The sequence below is a fragment of the Panulirus ornatus genome, chromosome 45 (genome assembly GCF_036320965.1).
Source record: "Panulirus ornatus isolate Po-2019 chromosome 45, ASM3632096v1, whole genome shotgun sequence".
In the NCBI taxonomy this organism is placed as follows: domain Eukaryota; kingdom Metazoa; phylum Arthropoda; class Malacostraca; order Decapoda; family Palinuridae; genus Panulirus; species Panulirus ornatus.
The window spans coordinates 4,084,673-4,102,849 of record NC_092268.1 but is presented as its reverse complement, the minus strand read 5'-3'; the positions used below and the strand labels follow the sequence as shown (position 1 = coordinate 4,102,849).

General features: G+C 37.9%; 1 protein-coding gene across 17 annotated transcripts in view; it reads left to right on the top strand.

Annotated features, from left to right (window-relative positions):
- The window catches only part of kcc (solute carrier family 12 member kcc), a 332,913-nt gene that overhangs the window by 301,046 nt on the left and 13,690 nt on the right, over positions 1-18,177 (top strand). For 13 of the 17 annotated variants that reach the window (XM_071687999.1, XM_071687994.1, XM_071687997.1 and 10 more), the window contains 6 exons: positions 3,656-3,777; positions 4,481-4,670; positions 6,726-6,809; positions 10,803-10,934; positions 11,640-11,747; positions 14,858-14,905. In XM_071687999.1, coding sequence (XP_071544100.1) covers positions 3,656-3,777; positions 4,481-4,670; positions 6,726-6,809; positions 10,803-10,934; positions 11,640-11,747; positions 14,858-14,905 — 684 coding nt within the window. The remainder of the gene's footprint in view (positions 1-3,655; positions 3,778-4,480; positions 4,671-6,725; positions 6,810-10,802; positions 10,935-11,639; positions 11,748-14,857; positions 14,906-18,177) is intronic. The other 4 variants (XM_071688008.1, XM_071688004.1, XM_071687995.1 and 1 more) reach the window with 1 other exon arrangement.

Below are 18,177 nucleotides of genomic sequence, written 5' to 3'. Positions count from 1 at the left end.
TATACAAGATTTTTTTACATACATGTTCACCATTTTCTGCATTAGAGAGGTAGTGTCAAGAAAAGAGGACTGAGCCTTAGAGGGTAAATATTCACTTTTCCCCCTATTCTGTTCTTCCTTTTCTTCTTTTGAAAAAGAAAAAACTGGAGGGGAAGATTTCCCTTTTAGTCCCCTTCTATGATACGCAGGGAATACGTGGGAAGTATTCTTTCTCCCCTATCCCCAGGATAATACAAAAGAGGTGGATGTTAGATAAGATATTCGTAATAGATAAGTTTACTTAAGAAAGTGAAATGAATAAGATAACCCTTGTAGAAAAGATGAATATGTAGGCAATGGTTCAGGTACCTTCAGTTATTTTTTAACAGATAGACAGTGGTCATCAGTTTTTTCCTATACTTCATTTTTAGACTGGAATGGAAAGTAATTGTTTTACACAGAAGGGCAAGGCAAACTAAATGTTATCAAATGTAGTATTAGATATATTTTGTATTTGTCTATCTATGTATCAATTTATCTGTGTCTGTGGTGTTGGTTCAACAATTTTCTATTCTCCTTTACATAAAGATTTCCACTGCTGTAGTACTGCATAATTGTTCACTGTGCACAAGAGTTAAATCATCAAGTAAGACGATATTTTTGTAAACAAACTAGCCTCTTCATATTTCATGGTTGAGCACTTTAGCAGTAAGTTGCTCCCTATGTACCAGTTCATTCCTGACCATGCAAGTGTCGCACTGTCTTGCATTTTCAGGTCCCAGTAACTCGGATCATCTTTCACCCAATCCTTCCATCTTGTTCTTTTCCTCTTGTCCCTTTCATCTTTCTTCCCTCAACCTCTGATGTTTATGTATATTTCATACTTATTTTTTGTGTTTGATCACTATTTCCTGCGTTAGCAAGGTAACGCCAGGAACAGACAAAGACAGGCCTCATTCACCCACTCCTCTTCTCCCTCAACCTTACACTTTTTATTACAACACATCTCTTTTACCCTTACATTACATACTCGATCAAAACCCCTCACTCCACATCTTCTTTCTTTCTTTCATGCTATTCGCCATTGCCCGCATTAGCGAGGTAGCGTTAAGAACAGAGGACTGGGCCTTTGAGGGAATATCCTCACCTGGCCCCCTTCTCTGTTCCTTCTTTTGGAAAATTGAAAAAAAAAATGAGAGGGGAGGATTTCCAGCCCCCCGCTCCCTTCCCTTTTAGTCGCCTTCTACGACACGCAGGGAATACGTGGGAAGTATTCTTTCTCCCCTATCCCCTATTTTACTTAAACATTTCATTTCTAACACATCCCCCCTCCTCCACACAACCTTATCTATAGTCCATACCTTGCACCCATGTAATACTGATGGGACTTTTATTCCTTTAAACATATCCATTTTTCATACTTTTGTTTCTTTCCTGGAGAGAATGAGTGAGGAAAGATTGACAAAGAGGATATATGTGTCAGAGGTGGAGGGAACGAGAAGTGGGAGACCAAATAGGAGGTGGAAAGATGGAGTGAAAAAGATTTTGAGTGATTGGGGCCTGAACATGCAGGAGGGTGAAAGGAGTGCAAGGAATAGAGTGAATTGGAACGATTTGGTATACCAGGGTCGACATGCTGTCAATAGATTGAACCAGGGCATATGAAGCATCTGGGGTAAACCATGGAAAGTTCTGTGGGGCCTGGATGTGGAAAGGGAGCTGTGGTTTTGGTGCATTATACATGACAGCTAGAGACTGAGTGTGAACGAATGTGGCCCTTGTTGTCTTTTCCTAGCATTACCTTGTGCACTTGCGGGGGAAGGGGGTTGTTATTTCATGTATGGCAGGGTGGCGACAGGAATGAAAGAGGGCAGACAGTATGAGTTATGTACATGTGTATATGTCTGTGTGTGTATATATATGTATATGTTGAGATGCGTATATATATGTATATGTTGAGATGCATAAGTATGTATATGTGCGTGTGTGGACGTGTATGTGGGTGAGTTAGGCCATTCTTTCGTCTGTTTCCTTGCACTACCTCACTAATGCGGGAGACAGCAACGAAGTATAATAAAAAAAATATTAGCGAGGTTGCACCAGAAACAGATAAAGAAAGGCCACGTTTGCCCACGTGCTTCTCAAGCTGTCAAGTGCAATACACTGAAACCACAGTCCCCTCCCACAACCAGGCCCCACACCTTGTACATGGTTTCCCCTGACGGCTGCACATGCTCTTCTTAAGTTCACAGATGGCATGTCAGTCCCTGCATACCACACTATTCCAGTTCTCTGTCCTGTGCATAACTTACACCCTCCTGCATGTTAAGGCCCTGAGCATTTAGAATCTTTTTCGCTCCATTCTACCATTTCCAATTTGGTTGCTCCTTCCCCTTTTTCTGTTCCACTTCTGACACATATATCCTCTTTGCCAGCCTCTCCTCACTCATTCTCTCCCTATGTCCAGACCATTTCAGTGCACCTTCTTCAGCTCTTTCAGCCACACTCTTACTACCACGCTCATTTCTTGCCTTTTTATTACATTCTCACGTGTTGCCCCTGCCATGCATCCGTACATCACTGGATCTACTGTACTTTGAAACATACCCATTTTCACCTTCCCACATTCCTCTGTGCACCTAGAACCTTCACCCCATCACCCTCCCTGTGACTCACTTCCACTTAAGTGGTTCCATTAATTGCCATGTCCACACTCAGGCATCTAAAACACTTCACTTCCTCCAAATTTTCTCCATGCAAAGTCAAACCTTAAGTAATCTGTCTTTCTTCTCTGCTAAACCTAATAACCTTGCTTTTATTTACATTTACTCTCAACAAACTCCTGTTGCACACTTTCCAGTCTCAGATCACCAACTTTTACAGTTTCTTACTCAAATCTGCAACCAGTGCTGCGTCATAAGAAAACAAGAAGTGACTCACTTAGCAGACCCCTTTGCTCCCTGCGGACTGCATACCTACCCTCCTCACCAGTACATTTCCTCACCACCGTATCCATAAGCAAATTAACATGGTGACATCACTTTCTTTGCTACAGACCCACCTTTACCTGGAACTACTGACTCTCCTCTCTACTTACATGAAAAACTCCAGTGTTTCTAATGCTTTCCTCCTGCATCATGTATTGATAACACCATCCACAAAACATTTCTATTAGCCATATCATATGCTTTCTCCATATCTATAAATACCATGTAAAAGTAAAGTAAAGTCCTTCAGTTTTTCATACATACTCTTCATAGTTAACACCTGATCCACACATCCCCAACCACTCCTGAAACCACAGTGTTCCTTCCCAGCCTGTACATGGAGTTTTACAGTCATGGGGCCCTATCTCTTGAACAGTTTTAAGTATCATACAGCATTCAAGTACACATATACTGTCTGCATTAACAGTGTCTTCACTCATCTTATTTCATTCATGCATCACTTACACTGTAAAAGCACTTACTTACATTTATTAACAAGTTTCCTGCTTAATGTCATGTTATTCCTCTGGGTGCTCTATCCGTACATCTCTTGAATAACTGTTCACTGCCCACATATGCATTTGACCTGCCCTATTTGGATGGGTATTGAGTTAATGATAGACTGAATCTATTATGCTGCATGTATCACTGTTGATAGGACACTTATAGACATTTTTCATTCACAACAGAAAAGTTATGGAGAGTCACATGCTGCCAAGCAAAGTTTACGTCGTGCCATGAATGAGGAGAAAGTAAAAGGCTTTGTTGATACTTTGATTGCCAAGAACATAACAGAAGGCATTAGTCACATGTAAGTGAATTAAGACTTGTATTCCTATTTTTAAGTATTATTCATCTTATGAAAAACTATTCTTTTTGTATTCTGATAATAAGAAATTCTACATTAGCATTGGTACCTTTTTATATTCAAAGACTACAAACCTATGAAAATTATTTTAGCAATGAGGATCTTGAAGAAAAGGATGAATGTAAGGATGAATGTTTATCCAAATAAGAACTGGAGCTGTTTTTTGGAAGCTAACTGAAGGTGTTAAAGGCAGTTCTGCTCAAAAAGTAAGGGTGCACTAGAATAGTCGGAGAGTTATTTCTGGCAGATTAAAGTTTGAGAGAGCCGTGGAGAGTGTGTGGAAAACTGATTAGGGGTGATGATGCAAGAACAAGGTATTGGTATATCAGTTGGTTTGTATGGTACAAAATATACAAGGTTCCACAGATTTCTTGCACGTCCCCTGTCACACTACCCCTGCCCTATTCTTAGGACCTCAGTAGAATGTGGCATAAGTTTGGAGAGAAGACTAAAAAGGATCAAGTGGGAAGAACAGATATTCATTGAAAAGTGAAAATCAGGGGAGATTGGAAGTGATGGAGTGTTACATGTTGGTGATGCTATTTCAGATGAGTTTTATTTTATGTATTTTTTTTTATTAGCATTGATAACAGTGTAATATTTTGTCTCTTTGTATATCATTGATATTAATTTTCCTTTTTCTCAGCATTCAGACCTGTGGCTTGGGAGGCATGAAACCCAACACAGTCATTCTAGGATGGCCATATGGTTGGAGGCACTCCCCAGATGAGCGATCATGGCGAGTGTTCCTTGATACTGTTCGCAATGTGTCAGCAGCAAAGATGGCCCTTCTTGTCCCTAAAGGCATCAATTTCTACCCAGATTCTATGTCCAAGGTTAGGATAGATTTACTAATAGTTAACAGTTTATAGTTATAGATCCTTTGGGGAAATTGTTTAGATTAGAATGCACCACTTGTTTTTCAAAATTTTCCTTAGTATTGTTTTAGTTCTTTAAATAAACATTTTTTTTCCCCTAAGTATTTGTCTTTCAAGCAGATAGGTTGTTATACATGAGTAGAATTAAACTATACACCAATTTTATGTGCAAAATGAAAAATTAAGTAGCATTTTCATAATTGTGTAAGTTAATGTTTCACCTTGAGACACCGGACATGGGTTTGCTGGGTTTGCTTTATAGGTTGTTTAAACATGGTCTACTTCATGGAATTTAGGGAGGTAATGATGGTAGATTCACCTTTTATTTATTCCATCATGCTTGTCTGTTCATCCTTAATCTCCAAGTATTGATATTATATGGCTCAACAGCTGTCTCAGTCAACAGTATATTTTGCTGCTTCCCTTCCTCACTTTGCTTTCTCTCCAGCAACTTTGGTTGTTGATGGATCAGTCTCCCCCTTTTCTCCATAAACAGTAGTGCCCCTCAAGGCTCTCTCCTCTCCCCAACACTTTTTCTCCTTTTCTTCAATGATTTCCTCTCCTCCACAAATACAGAAATGCCCTTGTAAACTGATGACTTAACACTTCGTTCACCCACATCCTTCAATTCTGCTCCTTCTTTTCTCACTCGATCTGCATCTCGTCTTGACACAGCTTCCTCTGTAAACTCAGACTTGGGCAGGATATTTCATTGGGGTAGATGACATTTAGTTAAGTGTAATGCCTTCAAGACCTAGTTTCTACACATCTCTGTATTGAAAGCTCCTCATGACTCCCATCTCTCCTTTGGCAGTTCTGTAATTCCACTTCTCGGCTCAATGAACATATTTGTTAATACTTTAACATGCACTCTTTCTTGGAAACCCCACATTACAGGAATAGCCTCTTAAGAAACTGGGTGTCCTGTTAGATGCTGAAGATTCTTTTCTTCTGAACAGTTCTTCTGTTTATAAAAAGGATTGATTCATCCTTGTATGGAGTACTGGGGTAGTTCTAGCTCTGTATCCTTACTTGACAGAGTTGAGTTGAAAGCTTTCTAACTTGTAAACTGTCTCAGGGTAACTTCCAAACTTGACCCTCTTGCCTTATACCACAGTGTTTGTCCACTTTCTCTCTTCCATAGATATTTTTTTGGTTTTGCTCCCAAGAGCTGGCTGCTTGTGTGTCCCCTCCACTAGCTAAACCACGTAGTATTCGGCAAGATGCTGCATTACTTGATTATTGTGTGGCTATTGGCAACTCAAGGATGGGCTGTTTTGATAACTTCTTTCCTTACACAGTCAAAGCCTTGGAACTCTCTACCTTTTCATGTCTGTCCCAATAGCTATGACCTGGCTTATTTCAAAAGACAGGTTTTTCACTTCCTCCAAAATTTGTAAATGCTTTGCCTTACCTTTTCGTTTTCTTTCTCAATTCTCTTTATATTTCAATTAAGGCCAGGCCTTGATGTGGTTGGAGACTTGAAAAAAAGAAAGATGGTGGTGGGTGCTCCAAATATGGGTGGATGCCACAGACCTGGTGAGTTCATAGAAAATATGCAGAGCCTCTCACTGCTGTCACTACAGGGTTATTGAGGCCTCCAGGCAGATTTAATGACTCATCCTTTGTTTGGTTTGCAATATGTGGCCAGTCATTACAACCTACACTGCATTCAAAATTCTACTTGTGGTAGGGCATTTTTAAGTTTCTTTTCCTCTACCTATCCTTTGTTTTTCCATACCAGTAATGCAATATCACTATAAACACTGTTTCAACATATCCCAGACCCTCTCATACCCACAATGTGACTAGAGTTAAATTACAGACTGGAATGCTAGGCTTGGCTGTTGATAGTAAGCTATGTAGTCAGTACAGTATATATAACAGCTAGAAAATGAACGTTTGCAAATCAAGCCATTATTAGTTTTTTCTCCGTTACCTTACAAAGGCAGGAGAGGCATTTAGTTATGTAAGATAATGTAAACCCTTTTAATTAATTAATATAACTTTCAGGTATCTGGGACAATTGATATATGGTGGATTGTCCATGACGGTGGTCTTCTTATGCTTCTGCCTTTCCTGCTTCGTCAGCACAAGGTATGTTAATTTCTGGGTATTTGCTTTAAAGAGTGTAAAAGTTTGTTCAATTTTTCTCTGATAATGACATTGGAAAAGAAGTCCACTATAAAGTTGTTGCAAACATTGCCATTATTTTCAGATTTAATGTTTCTGTATTTTATCATTGTTTTGCATTAGTGCAATGACGTTTTTTGAAGACGGATTTTTGATAAAGGCTGAGATCATGCTGTGTTTATCATATTACAATGGGAGACTTGTAAAACAGATAATGAAAACTTCCAGAATAGTAATGATTATATCATTAAATGGTAGTCTAAGAAAATCATACATTATGACAAATAAGGTGAGAGGGTTTGAAGCAAGCATAAACTTGTCTCGGGAGAGAACTTTGTACTTATAGTAGCAGACAAGGTTGATGAACACATCTTTTGTATAAAAGAATATGAAGTTTTAACAGAATTGATACACATCTAAACAACAAAAGTAGGATCATACTGTATACTGTGCCTTATCAAAGTACACCAGAGCCTCAAGCTATATATGCTTTAGTGTCTTCAGTCTGTTGTTGTCTAAAATCTACTTGCCATAGAATGAAAACTCAAATTTAGTTTGGATTTCACCTGTCATGGAGATCCTTTTGCTGCGGCCACCCCCTTGAGGGAATGGGCAGCAGAGATATAGATTGGTAGATAGATGGATGAAAACTCAGGTTATATTCAGGTTTCATATGCAAAGTTAGCAAATATACTCAGGTTTCATATGCATAGTTTAGCAAATGTTTCTTTAAAGATTTTTCTCTTGCTATTTCCAGTGTAAATGGTAGCTTTAGGAACAGGGGAAGAATGGCCTCATTTGCTTGCTTCCTCTCACTGGCTGTCACATAGGTACTTTTAAAGATTTATCCAATTTTCTATAGTGTGAAGTGGTGTACCAGCATCAAACACAGTACACTCCTCCTTATCCAACATGGTCAGGGGTTAAGTTGTCCAAGATTTTTATTTTTCTTCATTTGATTGCCATTTCCCCACATTAGTGAGGTAGCTCCAGGAGCATACGAAGAGTATGGCCTCATTCGTTCACATCTATTCTCTAGTTGTCATATTTAATACATCAAAACTGCAGCCTTCTACCCACAACAAGTCATCACTTGTGTACCAAATTGTTCCAATTTACTCTTACCATGCATGTCATACACTCTCCTGAATGTTCTGGCCTTGGGCACTCCAAACCTTTTTGTGTGTCTGTGTATGTGTGTGTTTTTCTTTCATCTTCAGTTTAGTTTTGCCTTTCTCCTTGTTCCCTCTAATTTTGATACGTATATACTCTGCGTCATCCTTTCCTCACATATTCTATATGTCCAGACCATTTCAGCACATCCTCTTCAGGTACCTCAGTCAAACTCTTATTACCACAGTTGTGTGTTATCATATCATTACTTGTTTGATCAATCTTCCTCACACCACATTTTGTCCTCATACATTTGTATTTCAACACATTCACCTGTACATTCTCATGTAAAGCCCATACCTCACATGCAATACTATCAGGACCTCCAAACATGCCCATTTTTGCCCTCCCAGACAGTGACTTCTCCTCCACACATTTACTTATTTACATGCATACATCATGCACCACCATTTCAATACATAGCAGGATCCTTCATGCCCACAATGCAGCTATGATAAAGAAGACATTCAGCATTTACTACACAGTTGCTGTGCACTCTCTGCACATAGATGCACACATAACATCACACTATATGACATGTGGTCCCAACCAGTGGATATTGCCAGCTTTCTATGTGCTGCTGCAGCCTTTTAAGGGACTCCTGGTGCAAGAAGTATATATATATATATATATATATATTTGTTCAGGCTTTTAGGTAAGAGAGAATGATATGGATGGGAAAAGTGTTGTGAAAGTGAGTGAGCTCACAAAAGAGGCTTGTAAGAAGAGTTGCCGAGAGAGATTACTTGTAGAATGGCAAAAGGCGAGATAAAATGAAGCTTGGGGAATGATTGAGGAATGGAAGGTGTTTTTGAAAACACTTCATACATATGTAAGAGAAATGTGTGGCATGCAGAATGTGGGAGGTGAGAAAGGGTATTGAGTGGTGGGATGAGGAAATGAAAGAGAAAAGAGAAGTGTATGAGCTTTGTTGTGAGGAAGAAGTGCAAGTGATTTGGAGATGTAAAGTGAAAGCAGCAAGAGGTCAAGAGGATTGTATGTGGACTGAACAGGGGACTAATGAGAGTTAGAGTGAGCAAATATCAGCAAAGTTCAGGGAGAATTAGATGTTTTGTCAGAAGGTTTAGAGTGAAAAATGAGAACAAACCAGAACGTCAGTGAAGGGGGCAAAAGTGGAAGTGGTATGTGGAAGAAATGAGGTGAAAAGATGGAATTAGTATCCTAGAGGATTGTTACTTGAATTCATTGATTGAGAGGCAAATCTGGAATGTTTTAGACGTTTAGGTATGCAAAGTGAGAGAGTCATGGAATGTGGTTTGGTGAAAACAGAAGAGGTGGTCATAGCTTTGAGTAACATGAGTGTGACAAAGCTGCTTGAGAGAATGTAGTGGCAGTTAATTTCTCAAGAAATGGGCTGATTTTGTTGTTTATTACTTCATTAGGATTTTCATTATATGTATGGCTAATGGTAAGGTGCCTGAAGATTGGCAGAATGCCTGTGTGGTACCACTGTATAAAGGCAAGGGGGACAAAATGGATGTTCCAGGTATAAAAGTATAATTTTGTTGAGTGTACCTTGTAACTAATTTGTGAGAGTGGTGATTGAGAGGCTGCTGGCATGCACAGAGTTTCATATTGGTGAGGAACAATATGGCTTTAGGAATGGAAGAAGATGTGTGGATCGAGCATTGATTTAGTAGAGTGTGTGTGAGAAATACTTAAGACTTGCAAAAAGAACTAAACATAGCATTTATAGATCTGAAGAAAGCATATGGTAGGGGTGATAGACATGCTTTGTGGCAGGTGTTGCAGATATATAGTGTGGGAAGAAAGCTACTGTAAGCAGTGAAGAGTATTTATCAAGAGAGTAAGGCATGTGTGCAAGTAGGAAGAGAGGAGGATGAGTAGTTCCATGTGGGGATGAGTCTGTCAGAAGTGTGATGTCACAGTGGCTGTTTGATTTGTGTATGGATGAATTGGTTGATGGAGGTGAATGCACGGGTCTTACAAATAAGAGAAGGTATGCAGTTTGTACGGGGTTGGGGTGAGTCAGTTGTTCTTTGCTGATGACAAAGCACTGGTGTATAAATTTCCCTGCTGCTGAAAGTTGTACAACCTTTGGCTGTAGGAGCCTTTAGAGAGAGTTCATGGGTAGCATCAGAACTCTTTTATAGAATTTGGTAGTTGTGTGATTAAACATTTTCCACAAACAAACATTGTCCTCTTCTACAAGTTTTCAGAGGTGATACACGGCTAAGGTTTATTGTAGGTACAAGCACAAGATGCTTTCAAGATGACTCATGTTTCTGACTGTGTGAGCACCAGCAACCCACCTAAGTGTGCCTCAGGCTATCTTTAGGGAAAGGTGTTCTGGCTGCCACTTCATTTTGGAAATCTCACTTCTGGTTGCTGTATTTCTTCCGTCTGTGTTTCAAGATGGTTGGTCCTTACCTTTCTAAGGAGGAGAAAGACTGAAGTCTTGCCTAGAAACAAGAAAATGTAGGTACACATGAAATTTCTAGGCTCTTTGGATGCTCAGAATGCACGATCAGTCATCTCATCAGTGCCTTGCCTCATTCAGGAGGATCAAGACCCTATAGACCCAAAACAAAGACCTAAAATACTTATAGAACCTTGCCAGTTTCATACCCAGACATCTGCAGGTGGTAATCAAGGCCAAAGGAGAGATGACAGAGTACTATAATGTAAGTGTGGCATTGCGTTTGAAAGTGTACAGGGAGGCAGACAAGGTTTTTTTTTGCAGACATTGTAATTAGATATGTATTTGTGTGTGTTCTTATTCTTATTTTTTGTTTTACATAGGTATGGAAGAACTGCAAGATGCGCATCTTTACTGTTGCTCAGTTAGAAGATAATAGTATTCAAATGAAGAAGGACCTCAAGACATTCTTGTACCATCTACGTATTGATGCTGAAGTGGATGTAGTGGAATTGGTCAGTATTGATGAATACCTTTCCTGATTAGTTTTAACCTTATATTTACCGGCATTCTCTCCACAAACCTACAATCTCTCCTTGTCATACATAACGCTTGATAACACTTAACTTGCACAGTTCATTCTTTGTAACTAGATTTTATTATGGTGAGTACTGTTTGCTAGCCATGCCTTATGGCAAAATGGTAGGAGCAATAGATAGAATTAGTAGGTAGGAGCATTAGGTAGAAACATTTGGTAGAAGTAGTAGGTAGGAACATTAGGTAGAAGCATTCAGTAGGAACACTGGGTAGGAGCCTCTGATAACAGTGCACTAGACTTGCCCTTTGCCAATGTCCTGTTAAGGGTGAGGCATGAGGCACTAAAGGTGAAGAAACGGAACTGGAATTCACTAATTATGGAGACTATTGCCGTGACCATCCCCTTGAGTGAGTTTCAGAATGGAACAGGTGTCAGAGATGTAGATAGATAGATAGATTTGGGGAAATGTTAACATTTGGTTAATTCTGAAATATAAAGAATTATTAGTTTAAAGTTTATGTATCCTATGTGGTACATTTGAAACCACAGTGCATCCATATTTAATAGGAAATTGTATTTATGTATAACTGATGTCTTTGTTGTAATACTTTTTATCTTGTTAATCTTTTAAAGAATCAGTAATCAGAATATACGAGGAGATTAATTTTGCATTTATCTATAGATGGACAGTGATATCCAGACATATACATATGAGCGAACACTCATGATGGAGCAGAGAACGCAAATGTTGAAGGAACTTAGGCTTAATCGGAAAGAGCAGCTAAATATTGTAAGTACTGCTTATATCTGTATTTATTCATGAGAAAATTGGAAACTTGCAATTTAGGTAGTTGTTTGTTAAATATTTTGATATTTTTGCATTCTCTTTTGAAATATATTGATGGAATGTTTGTAATGCAATAAATAGTAAGTGTACGTTATCCACAATTGACATGGATTTTTGCATTGTATATTAAATTTGTAGTTTATTTTTCTATACTCTGTGCTCATATATGTTACAATTAATGAATCTTTACTCAGTTATTCAAAGCAGTACTGAAGAAATATGCTATTTTAGATATTACCATTAAATTTGAATTTTACACACATTCTGTAGAATTTTGTACTTGGCGGACAGGAGTTACCCAGTGCATTCTTACCATAAGCATGAAGATCATAATTCACGTTGTTATTCAGTAACTGAATAACAACTCTATTTTCACAACTGTAAAGGTAATAGACAATGTATGAATGGAGTATTCTGTAGCTGGGAAATGTAACTCTCAGAATAGACAGTTTCTTTGTATCTGCAGTACAGTGCTTACTTGGTGTGGGTTTACGTGATGATATACATGAAAGTATTTCTTCTAGGTGATTAGATAATACGGAAATGAATGGTATGAAATTATGTAAATGATATTTTTATGCAACATCACCCTCCCTGCTTTTCCTCACATATAAAGCGAGGTGATGTATGCAGAATCTTCCTTAACACTTGAATTCTCATCTGGATGCTGTCCAGGCACCAGCAGCAGTATTTGAAGGATTCATTGCTTTTAGTTGGCTGTTAAGTAAAACAATTTATACTATTAGAATTTTTTTAAAGAATGAGGGTTACCATAGTCTGTATGCAAGGGAAGAACGATGATAATTAGAAAGCACAGAAAGATACAAAAATATTGAATTGGAAATAATGAAGCATTGAGGTATGAGGAAAGATAAGCCTCTGGAAGATTGTGTGGATATGAGAATGCATGGCAACTGATTAATTAGGAGAATGAACAATTCCTTTGTTTTTTGTAGTTGTTCATATTCAGTTCCACATAATTGTCAGTCATATATTTTTGAACTCATCCTGAGAGCACTTTTCCATTTCTTGTATCACTCCCCAGTACCTTTTCTATTTTGTTTCTATATTTTTGCTGTCTCTCTTTTTAATCAATGTTGAAGCAACCATCCCCTCACATTTGTTACACCTTTCTCTGATACTGTCCCCTACAGCTTTTACTTTACATATACTTGCTTAGGTAACCCTCATGATCTCATATTTTTAGTTCAGACAAGTGATCCATTATTTTGTTACTTGAAACTCAAACTGTTGTGAGAAATTCATAAGCTGATTATCAAGCATTGCTGTAGAGGTTTTGACGTACATGGGCAACATTTGAATGATTGGGGAAATTCTGAGAGTGAGAATTGGCTACAAGTGTGAGAGAAGACTTAGCAGAGATGAAATCAGTATCCTTTGCTATGATGATTAAAGCAAACCATGTTTTCTGTTCAGAACAAGTATAATGTTCAGGTTTTGGTCAGATGTTTAAGCATTCAGTAGTTGTAGAAGATCCTTGCCGTTAAATGATGTAGTTTCATGCCTTAGCTGTTTTGAGAAGTGTAGGCATCCCTTGCATAACAGCTGTAACATGACAAATTAGGAAATCATTTCATTTACAAGAAGGATCAAGTTCATTCTAAGAGAATTTTGAATTTCTGACTGCTTTTTTCCAGTCATAGCACAAAGTTGACTTTTGGTATGATTCAGTGACTGCATTGCACTCTTATCATACTGTTTTAGCTGAACTATGACTCTTGTACAGTGTAGTTCTAACATTAAAAGACTAAAAATTCATAGCATGTAGCAGGAAAGGAGGAGGTCGTGGGGGAGAAGGCAGCAGTGCAGTACTGATTTGTGAGTGTGTGTGTGTGTATGGATCTTTTTGTTTTACTGGTACTGTAGACTAAGTTTATGTGTAGCTTAGAGGTCTTGGCCCTAACTCAGTGTTGCAGTATGATTTAGCAGCTACATTGTAATGTTACTATACTATTGTAACTTTACAGTAGCTGTAGTATATAGTGATGATCGGAAAATGTTGGAAAATAAAGAAGAAATTTGTACTGATTTGCAGCAAGAGAGAGGGAGGGGGGAACGTAATAGTAGGCAGCCAACCCTCGTCATCATGGCAGAAGCATACCCTGGTCAACAGCAAAATGAATAAAAGAAAAAGAATACGGATATTAACCAAGGCCCAATAAATGATTGTACACCTTTCTTATAAAGGTACTGAGGAGAGTTATGGGAAGAGGCTGCCACAGCTTAGCTGTTCAGGGGAAGGAGGAGATAGCATAAGGGTCTGTCCTTGTGTTGCTGGTGTCCACACAAACACTATGGGAAACAGCAGCCAAATGCATATCTCAGGTTCAAACCTTAGTGGTAGGGACTCAAGCAGATAGTTCACTAGGACACGGGCCAAACTGTTACCTTTAAAACAGCAGCATTATGTCGGGGATAGGTGTATTACTTATCAAATGAAAGTATATCTATAGAAGTAGAAGGAGTTACTAAAAACATTAGGTAGGAACCTTTGCAAACACTGTGCTTGATTTGCCCTCTATCAGTGGCTTGTTAAGGGTGAAGCACTAAAGGCTGAGAAGTGACACTGGAGTTCAACAGTTAGGAGACTCTATTGCCATGGCCACCTCCTTGAGGGGATTCCAGAAGGGAACAGGCATCAGAGATGTATATGTGGAGGCAACAAGGAGAACTGGGAGACCAAATTTGAGATGGAAGGATGTAGTGAAAAAGATTTTGAGTGATCGGGGTCTGAACGTGCAGGAGGGTGAAAGGCAAGCACTTTTGTATATGATCAAGTATATATATATATATATATATATATATATATATATATATAAGATCCTATAATACGTTTTTAATAATCATATGTAAATCAAAAAGATTTTCCTCTTGAATTACAGTGGTCTGGGATGACCTCTCCACCAAGTATTGAAAATTCTGGAGTACTTAGTAATATGTTTTTCTTTACATTCTCTTTTTTGGCTCTCCTATATCTCCATTCACCATGTCTTATACTATCACTTTCCTCTCTTGCCATGCGGCCGTTATAGTCGGAGCTAGGGTTTGAAGCTGCCAATATTGAAGACAAACTCCCTCTGGTGTGTGAAACTTTCAGTTGTATAATTCAATCCCATGTTTTGTGTTTCAGAAGCCATTTACTACATTTAGGTAGCGCATGATAGCAGGAAACTGCATGCATATTAATTATAAAATATAGTAATTCACTTTGATTGCACCATACTAAAACTGTACAGTAAGTAGATTAGATGTGAATAACATTATTAAGAAAATTAGAATTTAAGATATGGACTGGCATCTTTATGTGATAATTCATTCCATTGGAACAGTTGTGATGCAGAAAACCATATTAAGAAGTACACTGGTCCAAAGAATTCTCTGTAGGTATAATGATGTTTAAGTATAGCATTGATGTTGCTACTGTGTATTTGTACTGCTATTGTATCTCCTATGTGATTCTGGAAAACAAATTTGTGTCAGGAAAGCTTATCGTACGTGTCACTTAGGCATTTGATTTTTCATTAATACTTGTATTTTTGTACATATAAGCTGCCGTTGTTGGGTAGTTGCTGTTTATATGTTGGCATTGAAGGTCAAAAATGTTTAGCCTTTGATATTACATCACAATAGTCAGGTTCTTTTTCATTCTGTACTTTAGCAACATCTTTGTCCTCCTTTCTTTATTCAACTTTATTTAACTTTACTTAAAAAAGCTAAGAGTACTGTAGACTCTAAACCTATGTACAAGACGTATTAACAGTAGAGTGAAAGTCTTATTACCTGACCATATTGAAACCTGTTGCAATTGGGATAATTGGAAAAGTCAGACTTTTTCTCCTCAGTAGCTTCTTCCACCTTAGCAAGGTAGCATCAGGAACAAACAAACAGTGGTGTGATTTTTCAAACATCCTCTTTCTAGCTTCATTTGCCTTGCTTCAGTCCATTAACAACACATTGTCCCCTTAGTAGCACATTGATTCACTTCATATTATCTGATCCATGCCTCTGACTGCAGAATGTTCAGGCCTCAGTAGCCTGAAGCTTCCCTCATTATCTTTCTGTCCCCATTTTGGTCTCCCTCCTGCCTCTGCGTACGACACATAGATCCTCACAGTCATTCAGTCTGTCTTCGTTCATCCTCTCCATGTGTCCGAACCATTTCAGCACACCCTGCTTAGCTTTCTCGATGAGTCTCCGCTTACTACTACGCCTTTCATGCACTGCCTTTATATGATCAAACCACTTCTCACCACATATCTTACTATGGCAACATCTTTTTGACTCTAGTGAAATGAATCTTCCAGTTAGATTACTCAAGTATCTTGAAGAAATACAAGGATCAATTGAACCTTATCTCTTGTATGTACAATTGCCAACACTTTGGTATGTATAGAATTTCTGTTACTCCAATGAAATATGTTGAATGATCACATAACAGTGGTCAATGCATCAGGTTGCAAATAATCTACCTGAGATCCTTTTGAGAATTCTCTTTATATCTTGCTGTTAGGTATTGTGGAAGAGGATTAAGAATTTTGTTTTGTTTATCATTCTGGCTACAGTGATTCATAAATCAACTTAAGTGCATGAATGTTCTGTTTATGGTGGTGGCTTTTTATTGCATCATTGATTGATCATTGAGCAATAACTGCAGACTCATTTACGGTATCTGAATACCATCCTCTTTAAATCTTTTTCCAGTTATATCAAGGAGTGACTTTGTGGTATGAAATTCTTTTAAACAAACATTTGTCTTTTCATCTAATCTGCTGGGATTTTGCATTAAAGGCCTGGCCATGAACAAAGTTGTTTGCCAAGATAAGGCTTTGTTTCAAGATAATTTTGACGGTAGCCATTATGGTGGTAAGGCCTCTATAAATGGCAGACTTGGTGAACACACCTGTCTGAAGTGATTTATCGAAACCTTTCCAAGACACTTTTGCTAGGTATGTTTTTCTTCAAGTTTGAGACTTGAACAGTGAATGTTGGTTTGAAGGAAGAACTCCTTTAGGATTATGAAATATGTTATGGATTGGCTTTTTTAAACCATGGATCACGTTGTGAAGCTGGCATGGAATTTGTTACCAGTTTGATTTATGGATGCCAGCTGCAGTATTTATGAACTGTTGGCTTGATTGTCAGATGTTCATTCTACTTACATGATTCTTTTAAAAATTAATACATTACCTGCAAAGCTCCTAGTTTCAGTAGGATAACTTGATTAGAAAAGAAGTAATCAGAATAGAAAGGAGTATTGTACTGTACTGTAGGACATTAATTTTCATATGAAATAGAACCATATTTTTAGTTGTACAAACTGTTAACACAATGTAACATCTAAACTAACATATAATCCTTGTCAAATATATACTTTTATAGCCAAGTGTTGCTTTTGAAAGTGCGAGGCCAGTCATTGACTGAAATATTTGGGTAACGTTCTGAATTTGACACTACATTTCATCTTGTAAAATATCAGTTCTTGATAAAGATATTAAATCAAACTTATTGCTTATTTGTTAAATGTTAGCTAATTAGATGTTGTACATTTGCATTTTACTTTAATATAGAAATATTAATATGCCTTTGAATTAATTAACAGTATTTTGATGCCACAAAACCTGATTGTGAGGTGCAGGTATTTGACCAAAATATTTCAGCCTTGCTTCAGGAGCAACCTTTCATTTGTTCAAGAAAAGTCTTAAGATATGAAAACAGTTTTGCGAGTATGTATGAAAACAGGTTTGCGAGTATGTATGAAAACAGGTTTGCGAGAATGTATGAAAACAGGTTTGCGAGAATGTATGAAAACAGGTTTGCGAGTATGTATGAAAACAGGTTTGTGAGAATGCAAGTGACAGAGGATGAAGTTTGCATAATTTGGATAGAATATGTTAAAGAACTGATGAGAAGCAATGAAGGTGCATTATACCAGATATGCCTGAAGAAGTATTTGTCTCTGCTTAAGTGTATGGATATGAAACCCAAATTTACATTGGTCAGGATACATATGAATTAAGGGCAGGCCAGTTGGATAACATGCATAGTCTATTTAGAATAAGGAGATCAAAGAATGTAGATCTGAGAAGAGTATGCAACATGAAAAGATAAGAAAGGGGTGAGTATGAAATTTATTATGATTCTATAGTGTATGTATGGCTGAGGTATATAGTAGTATAGTTGAAGGTATAAGGAGAGGCAGTAGGCTATATTAGGGATGGGTAAATGCCATGAGGGTTGAGAATATGTGGTTTGAGGAAATCATGAGAAGGACGCATGAATTAACAAATTGTAGGGTGAGTAGGTCATGGAGAAAGCATGGCCAAGAAGATATATGATTGTAAGGTTGAAGCCA